Source organism: Lacerta agilis, chromosome 10 (assembly GCF_009819535.1).
Source record: "Lacerta agilis isolate rLacAgi1 chromosome 10, rLacAgi1.pri, whole genome shotgun sequence".
Taxonomy (NCBI): domain Eukaryota; kingdom Metazoa; phylum Chordata; class Lepidosauria; order Squamata; family Lacertidae; genus Lacerta; species Lacerta agilis.
In genome coordinates, this window is record NC_046321.1 from 41,819,593 (window position 1) to 41,833,339 (window position 13,747).

General features: G+C 38.8%; 1 protein-coding gene across 1 annotated transcript in view; it reads right to left on the reverse strand.

Moving 5' to 3' along the window:
* The window catches only part of TRHDE (thyrotropin releasing hormone degrading enzyme), a 196,346-nt gene that overhangs the window by 20,622 nt on the left and 161,977 nt on the right, over nt 1–13,747 (reverse strand). The window contains exons 11-13 of the mRNA XM_033161733.1: nt 8,764–8,897; nt 8,603–8,658; nt 1,857–2,004 (exon numbers count right to left, since the gene is read on the reverse strand). Coding sequence (XP_033017624.1) covers nt 1,857–2,004; nt 8,603–8,658; nt 8,764–8,897 — 338 coding nt within the window. The remainder of the gene's footprint in view (nt 1–1,856; nt 2,005–8,602; nt 8,659–8,763; nt 8,898–13,747) is intronic.

The following is a 13,747-nucleotide window of genomic DNA, read 5'->3' on the forward strand; positions in this document are numbered from 1 at the left end:
TTATATGCACAGATATGGCAAAACCATTACATAGGCACAGCCAATTGATGTGATAATATTGAGTAATGTGAGCTGCATATCAAGATTGGACAATTTAACGATGCCTGTATTTCAATGTCATTTTAGTTGTTGGCACTTTTACAAAGGCAAGCGTAACAAGTTTTCTGCTTTTGACCCTTACACAATAGGGGCCTTTACTTTTTATGACAAGCTGTAAAGTATGTCTCTGCCATCATAGTCATATTGTAATTTTCTTACTACTGCCAAATACCCATGTTTAAGTGAAAAATAAATTCAATTCAGTTTTAAGAATGTAGTTTACGTTATAGTAGCACAATATGAGTGAATAATTTTTATTTACACAGCAGCTCACTCAGTTGCATAAGGATGGTATACGGCAATATACCATCCTTTGGCAGGTAAGTTATTCCTGTGACAAAAATTAATTTACGAAGTCTGTTGTCAACTCTTGCAAGATACAATGGAAAGAAGCAGAATAAACCAGCAATGTTTTTTGCTATTATTTACTCAAATTGCATTTCCCCCCCAGTCAGACTAAATAGGGAGTCAGCAAAAGATACATTTATAATGATTCTTCAGCACAGGCAACAACAGGCTGGCAACTCTGATTTCAGCATTGCATGACAGGGAAGGAAGGGTACACTGCATAGAAGTCAGTGTCCATTGGCAGTCATTAGAAGGACAAAAGAATGGAGGCATCACGCTAGCACGGAGCTGCAATAATTCCTTGCCTCCCTCTGCCCCCCATACTTCTGTCAATGTTGGTGGCAAAGGACCTTTGGGAAAGGGTGGGAAAAGCTCAAAACGCATGGGCCAAGTTTTTTTTAAAAAATGAAACAAACTTTATAGGACATACACATTTTCATCTTGCATTTGTTGTTGGCTGGTTTAGGTTTCTAACTGGACCTGGGCTACATTTAAACCAGACGTTTAAAACATATGTTGTTGAGCATTTAATTCACGCAGAATGTGTCTTTTTTCATAGAATCATGTTGAAAGGGACCCTAAGGATTATCTAGTCCAACTCCCTGCAGTGCAGGAATATGCAGCTGTCCCATACAGGAATCAAACTTGAGACCTTGGTGTTGTCGCCACTACGCTCTAACCAACTGAGCTGTCTCAATTTCTATATTCTATTCTATATTGGAGATAGGACTGGGGGAAACCCCTGTCTGTAACACTTAAAAGCAGATGCCACTCAGAGTATACTGAGGTGATTCAGAGTTTAATATGTTCCTAACTTATTAGACGAATCATGATACAACCCCCTTATTTATTTATTTTTCTTTTCTTTTTCAATTCCCTGGAAGACAGTGTGCCCTTCTCTTCAGTACTGGGAATGCACATCTGCCTGTTTTCTTTTGTTTTAAAGGCAAATAGTCCATCCTCCCCCCTGCCCAACTATATATACACACATAGTCATTAAAAAGGAACTTGTGGGACAGGGTCTAAAGTGCATTTGGGGTGCACCCTGACTATGCAGAAAGGCCCTAAACCAGGGGTCAGCAACCTTTTTCAGCTGTGGGCCGGTCCACCATCCCTCTTACCATGTGGTGGGCCAGACTATATTTTTTTTTTTGGGGGGGGGAGAATGAACAAATTCCTATGCCTCACAAATAACCCAGAGATGCATTTTAAATAAAAGCACACATTCTACTCATGTAAAAACACTCTGATTCCCAGACCAACCGCGGGCCGGATTGAGAAGGCAGTTGGGCCACATCTGGCCCACGGGCCTTAGGTTGCCTACCCCTGCCCTAAACAAGTTACAGGATTTTACTGGGGTGGACAACAATAGTTCAGTGGTCACAAGAAAGAAAGACAAATATATTTACATTGAAGATGTTGTAGTTTTCTGTGCGGTCCAACAATTTATCAAGTGGATAAAGGGCTCGGCTGGCAGCATGCCAAGGCAGAAATTCCTTTTCCTTGGACAGGTATCTGATAATCTCTAGTGGAATGTTCTGTGGCAAATAGCCAGCTCTGTATAATCAAAGAAGTTATTGTGAATTATTAATTGGAAAAAGGTCATGGTGACACTAGAAACTGAGGTAGGCTTTTCCTTGTGCAGATACAAATAAAAAACTATAATCATTTCATTATATTATACAATAAGGTCAATGTTCTTTTTAAAAGTTTTAAAGTGCTGAGTGTCATTTAGAAATGTATCTATGCATCATAACATATAATTTAAATGAACTCATGTCTGCAAGGTCAAAAGGATTTTTAAAAAAAGCCTGATGATAGGAACTGAACAGTCACAAGCATTTGTTACAGAAAATATTTATAAGGTCATTATGATTAAACGGGAAGAAGCTAACTCTCAAAACGGCATTTTTCATTATAGTCCCATCTTGCTCCAACATTCTCCCAACAACATTTATTAATTCAATGGAGAAGACATAGGCCACATTCAACCTTTTAATGTTGCCATGATAGTTGATATAATAGTAGCTTGGAATAATTATGAAAGTAATGTGTTTCATATTTATTAGCTATTATTAGTTTGCTAGCAATTCCTATGAAACATAGGGAGATTTAGAAGGCATAATCCCATCAGTCAGTGGAGAAGCATCATGACTGTTTTGGGGGGGGGTGAACAATTAAATGAAAATACTACAGAATACTTTCAATTAATTCACAAAAAAGAAAAAGAGAACCATAACATCATATGTATCCCAAGATTCCTAACTGATGGACACAAAAATAAATATTTAAATTGCTGAAATCATTATAGGAGCTTTCAATGAGTTAGCTGAAGACCACATATCTAATTCTGAAGGGACGATTTGTGAGTTGTGCAGCTGCATTCTGACCTTGGTTTCTTCACTTACATTGAGTGACTGAACTCACAGATAGAGCTCAGTACATTCATTTCCCCCGTAGGGACAAAATACCAAATGGTAGTGTAATTGCCAAGGGAAAATTATTACTCCATTCTGAATTATTTCGACCATAAATCCAAAACCCGCCAAACAGACTCTGTCACAAAAACAACAGTGTTGCAGTAAAGTGCTGAGAGTCCCACATACAAGTGCGCCATAAATTCATGAGCCCACCGTCCACCAGAGCCATCCTGAGATGTGCTTAAATCAAAATTAGAAAACTAGAAAACCCAAGCTGGTCACAAACCGCCTGACAGTGTTGAGACAATGGGAATGAGTTGATTTAGTTGCTACTGTTCTAAAAGGCACTCTGCACCATCTGCTTTATATGGGATGTGCAGAACGTGAGTAGCTTATTGCTGTTCAGATATATCCCCACCTCCACTTACAAAGTGACAACTCCTACTTTTTCTTATGTAAATCTGTAACAAAGATTGTTTCGTGCCTGCACCATTGTTTCTGTGCATTGTCAAGGAACACAAGGAAATGACATGAACACAAAATTCAGTGGAATTTGTTGTTCAGAGATTTTTCCTCTTGAAAATAAAGCAAAGGATAAGGTTATTTTTAGTGTAATGCATGTTAAATTCATACACCGCATTGGGTACGACACGAAAGGAAAGGTGCTACATTTCACTCTAATGATTCAATGGTTATGCTCAGCTCTTTTGTATTACTGTATAGTAGATGATAACGGCATGAGTATTGAGAATGACAGAGAATTATGAGTTACTGGCAAATTTTAAGCTCCATATTTTCCTGGTGCTTCTTTTGCTGCTCATCAGAGCTATGGGAGCCATGGACAAACAGTATAGGCCTTGGAAGGCAATAGTGAGAAGATGAGATGGCATGGGCAGTGTCCCTGCTGGTGCCTGTGATGGACAGGCCCTGGGTCTGCCTCTCAGGGCCTGTGGGAAATGGCACGTCAATCAGCCAATCCGGAGATAGAGGGTGGAATTTACGTTGGATGCAGACAGTCTGAGAGCGCAATCAGGGCTTGCCTGAAGGTTAAACCTGGGATTAGAGATAGGGACTTTCCATCTGATTGGGCAGAATGGGGGTGGCACCAGGTCAGCCAAGGATCCACTGGATCCTAAACAGATTGTGCAGCCAGAGATAAGCCCAATTCAGGCCCCTCTGCTGTGTCAGCCTGGAGCTGATATAGCTAAATTTAAGAAAAATACTCTCCGGCCACCTTCTGATCTGGTTGGTACAAGAGACATGCCTTTGGATGAAGTAGCAGCTCCATTCAGCCCCAGTGCCCCATGGCCAGGAGTTAGGATGGCTCCCCACAACATTGGAAGAAAAGATGACACTGACAGAATTCATCAGTGTTTATTAATGATGGAACCATATTTTACATGTTTATATCACCCTTTGTGGAAACTGATTCCTGGATGGATCACACAATGAAGAATATCAAAAGACTATAACCACACAATTAAATAAAGTATCAGGCCAACATAACTATTAGCAGTATCTAAAACAAATCAATTTATTATTGCCTTTGGCAATTCATAGGAAATAACTGGAGATATTTTTTTTAACCCATAGATTCTGTTGGAACATGTGAAAAGTATGAAAGTCAATGGCTAACTAAATTGTGAATCACACATTCGATTGCTATGGATCATACTAGTGCATAACAGAATTCAGAAAGCTATTGAAAGAAAAAGCTGCACTCCTCAAAGTAATTAGTTTGCAGTAATCCCACTCGATTAAATTGTTCACCATTGAGGGCTGTGGTCTTGATTTTCAAACTTTAATGTAGAGGCAATAATGAAGGTTAAATACTAGATAAACAAAATGTTCATTTACACAGAAACCGTATTATTCCTTGTGAACACATTAAGAGAACATTATCAACAACTCTGCATGTGAGAGCTGATATTTGGGAACCTTTTGGATGTGTTTCATTGTCTTGGGTGGAAACCTTGAATGTTCTCACAGTCTATTGCTCTAATTTCTGATGCTTAAATTGGTCTGAAAACCCTGACTTTTCTGGTCATTAGTTTGAACAGGGGTTTAAACAACATCATTAGGGGATAATATGGATCCAATTACCTTGAATATGCTTGAAGACTTTGGATGTTGTAATGAATTAAATTTGGCTCTCTGGGGAAGGATTAGTGTGATAAAGATGACTACAAATTCACACTTTAATTTTGCTACACAGATGCTCCCAAAAGACAATTTGGGGAACTATCATTTCCAAAACACAGAGGGCATTTAAGGGGTTCTATACTTCTTTCATATAAATGAAGGCATAACATTTAGCTGCTGTAATCAATGAGAGGAAGAATGTGTTGCACTCTGTATCTTAAGAGCTCATTTTTTCAAGTCCTAAATTATCAGTGGACTAGACAAATGCTTATAATTAAGCTGAAGTTACCACCAGTGAAGTCCAAAATAAAATTATAATAACAACACCCACTTGCTACAAAGTATTGCTCTGAAAATAAAGAAGGATATATCAATAGGCTTATGACTTACAAGCTTTTGCTCCTTACAACAGACATTATTAAAATGTTTAGTTCAAAATTCATTCAGTGAAATGAATATAAAGATCACTTAGGTGTAACCTACTGCACTGAAGTACAATAACAGATGTTTTGTATGCATTGTTAGGTAAGAGAATACCTTATGAAGCAAGTGAGCCAGCTTTCCCATTCCTTTCAATCAATAATGTCACTTTGCAAGTACCGGTAATCTAATCTAACAAGCATTCCCAGTTCCTCAAATTCCCACACATCTTTTCAAGGCCTTTATAGATTTCCAAACAGTCGAAATGAAGGTCAATCAAGATGAGGCTTTTGGAGATCTGTGATTGGATCTCCTAAGGGGTAGGTGTGCATGTGTGTTTTAAGTTTAAAGCAGTTTCTGGCAGAGATTGGATAGGAGCTGTGTTCCTGGGAGAAAGTTAACACTTTCCCCTATACTGCTTCCCCCCATTTAAATCCCATTCTCCCTACCCAGAAGCTGCTATTTGTCCATGAGGAAATCATACAAGTATCATGTGTATAAGTCAAAACTGACAGTACAAAGTCAGTTTTTGACTTATAAAGCCATAAATAAATCACAACCTTTTTCATATGCCTCATTGTGACCCGTAAGATGCAACTCTCTTAAGAATGCCATCCTTACATCAATTTCAAAGAAAGGGCACTTAGAGAAAGAGCCCTGTGGCTTATTAATCATGAAACTCTGTTAAGGTTTGCAAAAACCTCGAGCCTTTTCAGGAAACAGTTTGAGAATTCTTAAGTTTGGGCTGGCATTTCCTGTTCTTGGTCAACTTGTTCCTACACTTCACAACTTTGATTACAGTGCAAAATATAAAAGTAAGCAAATCAACATTAACTGATGTTATAATAAAATATATTCATTGCTTTGACAAGCGAAACAGAACACAGCAACACTATAGCCCCCTTCAGACACTACAACTAGGAGTGAAATAAATACTTCTACATGCATTAGAGCCCCAGTAACACATGGATAGCCCTGTTGGGTAGAGAGCACACACTACTGCAGTCATTGTCCATAAGTTGGAAGCAACCAGAATAGTGGTGGTAGGCAGAGCTATTGTATCCCTCCCCTATTCTCCTCCTCATGTGTTTACCCTAACTTTAGTGTCAGAAGAGGGCAAAATTTATAACTTATGAAGACAGAAGACACATGCTTTAAAACCAGTGTTTTGGGGTTGTACTTAGCCAGATAAGGGTGAAAAATGTACCGGTATGCCTTAGTGCTCATCCAGACTTCCTTTAGTGCTGCATTTCTAGACACAGGTCTGTGCTTTAAAGTTATGTGTCCAAGCGTTATTTTTTTCTCCCTGGCACTTTCCTTGCAAAAGCATGGTCTTTACCACTGGAAACAATTCCACGGGAAACCCAAATTGTCGTTTGTTCCAATTCACCATTAAAGAGTGGGTTGACACGGACCAGGAAAATTGTGGGGCAAAAGGTAAGTGTGGGCGAGCCCTTAATTCAGAAAAGATGGGGGTGATGGTTCCAAAACAGAGTGTTCTAGGATATGTGAGAGATCTCTAGCACCACAGGAACCTTTAGGGAACCTGAAGATGCTACTGAAAACAGCATTGCTACTGGGAAAATTATAAAAATACATACAATTCACATCCTTTTTTACACACACACACACACACACACACACATGGAATACACTGCATGTGTGTGATCATCAAATACTTTATCATAGAAAGTTCTGACCATCATTCACAATTAATTAGCATTTATTGAAAGGTTTACATTACCTAAGCTATATAACACACAAAACTCCCATTCAAAAGTCCCTCACCTATTGTCAACAGACAATAAAGAACTCTGTATTGTGGCATGCAATAGCACTGAGAATATAGTACCTGTGGTCCACAGAGTCATATATGGCACTCTCATTCCTCCCTAAGTATACAAAACTCACTCTTCTTGGAATTTTTCCAAGTACTACGGTAATAATTCCCCTTTCCTCCTCCTTGTGGCTGCCTGACAAAGCCTCCAACTAAAGAATGCTTGACTACTTCATTTGTATTGGAGCTTTTGAAACACCACAACCAGTGCTGGAATTGCATCCATGATTGAGGTGGGCATCGGGACAAATTACTACAACACTTCTGCGACTTCCTTGAAGGCATCTCAGAAGCTGAGAACAGTGCGGAATGCACAACCTAGTACCTGACAGGAGTGGGGAAGCAGCTGCATAACTGATCAATATTGCTATAGTTGTATCAGCTACCAATTTGGTCATGAGACAAATCATCCTGATTTTTAAAAAAGCATTTAGGACATAGCTCAGAATTTCTTCCTACTGAGAAATCAGGCCTGTGATCTCTGCAGTAGCAAGCAAAATGTGGCAATACTCTCCCCCCCCCCACCACCAAATTTTTAAGAACCCTTAATTTATGCAACCCATTTTGGATGTAGACAATAAATACACACACACACACACACACACACACACACATATATATATATAATTTTAGTATTAGAATATATACAAGACTGAATCAGGCTTATGAACATGTGACAAAATGTATAAATATATAAATAGTAAATAAGATTATGAATATGAAATGTTTATTTAAATAATTACTTTTCATACTTAATATTATATATATCACATCAACATATAATCAAACTCTGTTCCAGCTATTTATGACTGTTTTCACGTATTCTATGAATGACTTCCATCTATTTACTACCCTTTCATACATGCCTTGCTTTCTTCTCATTATTCTTCAGGATTGTTTCTGCATTGGATAACCAAGTATCGTAAAGTAGACCAAGAAATATCATGTATGTCAGAGCAGGGAGGGGAAATCTGAAGCTTGAAGATTTTTATCATTAGAAATGATATATTTCACAAATATCATTTGGGGACAAAAAGTAGTTCATTAGTGAAATGGGAGCATGTTATTAATCTCCAATGTATTAAACTGACTTTAAAGGAAAATTAATCAAGCATCTATACGTAGAAATACCCTGAGGCTTTTATCGATCAGGAATGAGGAAAGTGTGTTTGTGCTTCGTCTCATGGAAAGACAGAAAATTGAAGAAAGCTGGATGGGATTTGAAACACTTTTTAAAAAGATAGGTTCAACCTTAAAGCACGCCTAGGCTAACCAGGCAAATATAGGAGAATTACAGGGAGGTGTATTAGAATAGATTATCTACAGAAAAACATACCTGGCTAAATTGAATGCATCATCGATCAAACCCGCACGATTACTGACAGAGATTACCTATGAGGGTAAAGGAGAAAAATTGAACATGTCAGGATAACACAAAAACAGCAGGGAGTTCAGAAATCACAAAAATATTCAGGCAATATGATGAAATGGGCTTACCTTATGGTTCCTCGTCAGTTGGTCAATTAATAATCTCCAATTTCTAATGTCATAGTTAACCCTAAAATAGCCAGTTTGATTGATGTTCCCCAGCAGCCAGTTTCCCTCCTTAAGGGAAGCAATCCTGTGATGCTCTGCAAAGAAAACACAGGGAGGGAAGGAGGAACTTAAAATTACTGGTTCAATATTTTTTTAACATTTTATATTGTACCTAGAATATAATTTCTCAGCTTTGTTCAGCACAGTAAAATGTTTCAATTTAAACAGGCTACTTTAATTTCTCTCATAAAACACTGTAAAAGAAAAATTCCACTCTTTCAAGAGGACAATTATTAATATTTTTGCACCAGTGTCCTATCCAGATAGATATGGTTTGGGCTGACTATAAAAATGCTTTTTTAAAATTTGCAATGGAAATATAGAATGCATTTAGTATTTTCCCCCCCTAGAAAAGTCTGGTTATCATGGATGCTACTAATAAAAACTGAAGCCCAAATGCTAGTTCTCTCTACCAACAAGATTTTAATAAACTCTAAACCAGGTAGCTGGCTTTAATTCGGCTTAGGACAAAATTCCTACATTCATCTCAGATGTGATAAATATGTTACAAGATAAAGCTCTACCTCATCAGTTTCATGTGGTGAATATTATTTTATAAATGCACCCTCAAATGGTGACAGCTAGTATTTATCACATCAGGAAGCTTGTTAGTTCTCAGTGTCTTCCACTGAGGCGGCAAAGACCAACTGTTGCCACGACAGAGCTCATTCATGAAGAATGTTCACCACATGAAACTGATGAAGGAAAATTATATCATGAGGACTTAATTGCATCCAAAGTGAATAAAGGAATTGAACCACAGTCACTAAATCAGCTGGACAATGCTTGCTTAATTCCAAATATCCGATTTGTGGACCAAAGTCAGGCTGGAATGCAAGGGAGAGGGAGCCTTTATGACATATGGATTGCAAACAAGATGCAGTTCACTTCTGAGTTGATTTGTTGCACAAATTAACTTCACCCACACTATATGCAGCACAAGTGTAAAGTCAGGCATAGGCAAACTCGGCCCTCCAGATGTTATGGGATTACAACTCCCACCATCCCTAGCTAACAGGACCAGTGGTCAGGGATGATAGGAATGGTAGTCTCAAAACATCTGGAGGGCTGAGTTTGCCTATGCCGGTATAAAGTGATAGAAGAACAGAAGAAAAGCCCTGATGGATCAGGCCAAAGGCCCATCTAGTCCAAAATCCTGTTCTCACAGTGGCTAACCAAATGTTTATGGGAAGCCTGCAAGCAGGACCTCAACACAACAGCCCTCCTCATTCCTGTAGTTTCCAGGTACTGCTATTCAGAAGCATACTGTGTCTAACCATGGAGATAGAACATAGCCACCATGGCTGGAAGCCATTGAAAGCCTATCTTCCATGAATTTGTCTAATCCTCCCTTAAAGCCACCCTAGTTGGTGACAATCACTACACCTTAAACTATGTGCTTATATGAATGAAAACTTTCTTTTGTCTGTCCTGAATCTTCCAACATTCACTTTCATTGGATGGCCATGGGCTCCAATACTATGAGGAGAAGAAAAACAAATCTATATTCGCTTTTTCCACAGCATGCAGTTTCTTATATACCTCTATAATGTCCCCCTTTTTTCTAAACTAAAAGCCCCATCTTTACCGCATGGGGAAGTTATTCCAGCCCTTTGATCATTCTGGATGTGCATTTCTCAACCTTTCCCAGTTCTACAATATGCTTTTTCAGCTCAAGCAATCAGAACCGTACACAGTATTCTAAGTCTGGCCATACCATAGATTTCTGTAACGGAGTTATGATACTGTAAGTTTTCTTTTCAATCCCCATTCCTAATTATTTATAACATGAAGTCTGCATTCCCCCACCCACAGCTGCTGCACACTGGTTCGTCCAAATATTCATTGAGCTATTCCCAAAGTCTCTTTGGGGCATACCCTTTGCCTTAATGGTTAACAAAGAAAGAGTGAAAAAAAATCATACTACACATGGACTATTAAAGATGGTCAACACCATGATTTGTTTATATTTCTCTATCTCTGCTTTATTCAAATTTCTGCTGCAGCTTCACAATTTCCCTTTCAGTGTTCTTTCACCCATGTTTTACTCAAACTTATGCTGTTGCTTAAAACCACCACTTTGCCCCTTTTAGTGGGGAAATTCACTGACAAAGAAGGCCTTCTCTTAACCCCCCATCATTTACTGCACACAAGTTTCCTCCTTTTTCTTTGCTCCCCCCCCCATTTCATGCACTCTTGGCCTTTAGAACCTTGAGAAAAGACCAATGAAAACAGTTTGGTGCTGGACTAGTAGTGCAGATATAGTATATAGAGATATATATAAAAGTGCAGATTCATTTATTAATTTGCCTTGTCAGTGGTCCAGCTTTCTGTGCATGTGTTTTCCATTGTTAAGTGTTTTCAAAATGCAGTAAACATTTTACACACATTAAGTGATTTGCTTTTGGAACTATTAAGAAACATACAAAAATCTAAAAAGTCACTGTAATTTTAACAGAATCCAGTCAGAGCCTGGAGCAGTTCCAGGCCAGGTTTGATGGAAAAGACCAGGAGCCAATGTTACAGTCCAAACAAGGAGCATGTGAACAAATTAACTTTTATTTTTCTCCAGAACTATTACTGCAGTTTAACAAAGTCCTAGAACGGCACTCAGCAGACCTAGAACCCCTTCTCAGCCACCCCAGAACTTCCTCTTCTTTCCCCAGAGTTCTACTTAGTTTTAACTTAAATCGATAGTAACATATCAACTAAGGCAGGCTATAATTGACATAATTAAGACAGGATAAGATTATTCACACTTAGGTCTTGAGGCTGTTGAAGTGGGCCTAATGTGTGCTCCAGTTTGTTCTAAATAAAATGGTTTGGTCACCACCCTTTATGTAAAGAGTACATCTTGCATCGTTTTGTACTCAGGCATAGAATTGTAGAGTTGGAAGGAACCATGAAGGTCATCTAGTCCCCCACTACAATGCTGGAATCTTTTGCCCAATGTGGGGGGTCAAACCCACAACTCTGAGATTAAGAGTCTCATGCTCTACCAAATGAGCTATCCCGATTGTCTCCCCACACCAAACTGTCTACAACAATCAGTACTCTTACACAATAAATTATCCCAGGTCAAATCAATCTGCAAGCACTATTTCCAGCCTCATCTATATCAACAAGTTGCCAGATTGATAGGATCCGAAAAGAAACACATGTCCCAGCATGCCTTTCTATAAAGTCACTCCCTCTTATTTTTCAGCATAATTAATTATCCTATTTAGCCCATCAAGCTTTTAAGGAGTGGTAACTGCTTCAGGAACTGGGGTGCGGGTGGCGCTGTGGTCTAAACCACTGAGCCTTGGGCTTGCCGACTGGAAGGTCAGTGTTTGAATCCCTGCAACGGGGTGAGCTCCCGTTGCTCGGTCCCAGATCCTGCCAACCTAGCAGTTCAAAAGCACGTCAAAGTGCAAGTAGATAAATAGGTACTACTCTGGCGGGAAGGTAAACGGCATTTCCATGCGCTGCTCTGGTTCGCCAGAAGTGGCTTAGTCATGCTGGCCACATGACCCGGAAGCTGTCTGCGAGCAAACGCCGGCTCCCTCGGCCTATAGAGCGAGATGAGCACCGCAAACCCAGAGTCGTCCATGACTGGACCTAACGCTCAGGGGTACCTTTACCTTTACCTTTAACTGCTCCAGGATTGGAAAACACTTTTTTTTAAAAAAAGTAATCTTAATGATCCTCTTTCCCATTAAAGCCCCCCCACGAAAAATGGTATAAGTTAACAAACACACACACACACACACACACACACACACACACACACACATTATTGTCTGGTGGTGCTCACCTGCACAAATAGGCAGTTCAGTAAAATTAAAATGCAGCAAATCGAATAAAAATAGGCAAACAGGTAATCGGGGAAGACAAACAGAGTCTTAGAGCTTAGTTTAAAAGTACAAAATATCTGTGAGATGGGAAAGCATGTGTTGGTTTGAAATTTTTTTGGGGTGGGATTCTTTTCAAAAAATGCTTTACATTCCGCAAGATCCAATTTGAACTATTGCAACAAATGACACCTCACCCCTCACCCCCCAAAATTAGCCTACTAAAATAGAGAAAATAGGAGTGGGACAGAAGTAGATTTTTGTATTCAAAGACAGTGAACTTTGCTCAGTTCTGGAACTCAGAAAAAATCCATGGCTCCAGAATTCTTTCATTCTAGGTGCTTGTCTTATATACTAGGTTCCAGTTAAATCTTTGTTTCTGATTTAAAAAAAACAAAGTAGATTCGACAAGCCTGAAGTCTGCCCACCTCCCTTCCAGTCCTTTACTGAGAAATGAATATGGCATAATGACAGTTGTATGCATATAACCTTTTTAGATTAGATCAACTGAAAATTGGCCACAAACTATCTAGAGTCTAGCTACCTAGATTCCAGACTATTTTCATACATGTTATAAAGTAGTATGAAAACCTGCCAGTCAAAGATGACAGCTTCAACACCTATTTCATCACTACCCATTTCTTTGATAAAGGAAAGCTACAGCAGTATCTTTAAAGAAAAGAAAAAGAAAACTGTTTCTGTTATCATGGTTTTCAGTAAGTTTTCAGTACAATCACAATCCATTATTATTTTTTAGATAAGGGCATGATTATTTTGACCTTTTCCAACAAAGGAGAATAGGAATCTTTTCATGTTATTCTAGTTCAAATAAGTAGGAGGTTATTGTAAAGGTTGTCTGATGAATGTTCTTCACAAAGTTCTATATAATTTACTAGAATTTTATGTCTGAGCCCCTCTCAAAATTTCTATAGATCGCGCTTTCTTTACCAATGCCTCTCTGGTGTGCTTACTTCATTGAAATCATGTGCAATTTCTCTATCAGAAATGTTTACTGAAAAGTCATGTTGGCCACAAAAGAAGGTGGAAGGGCC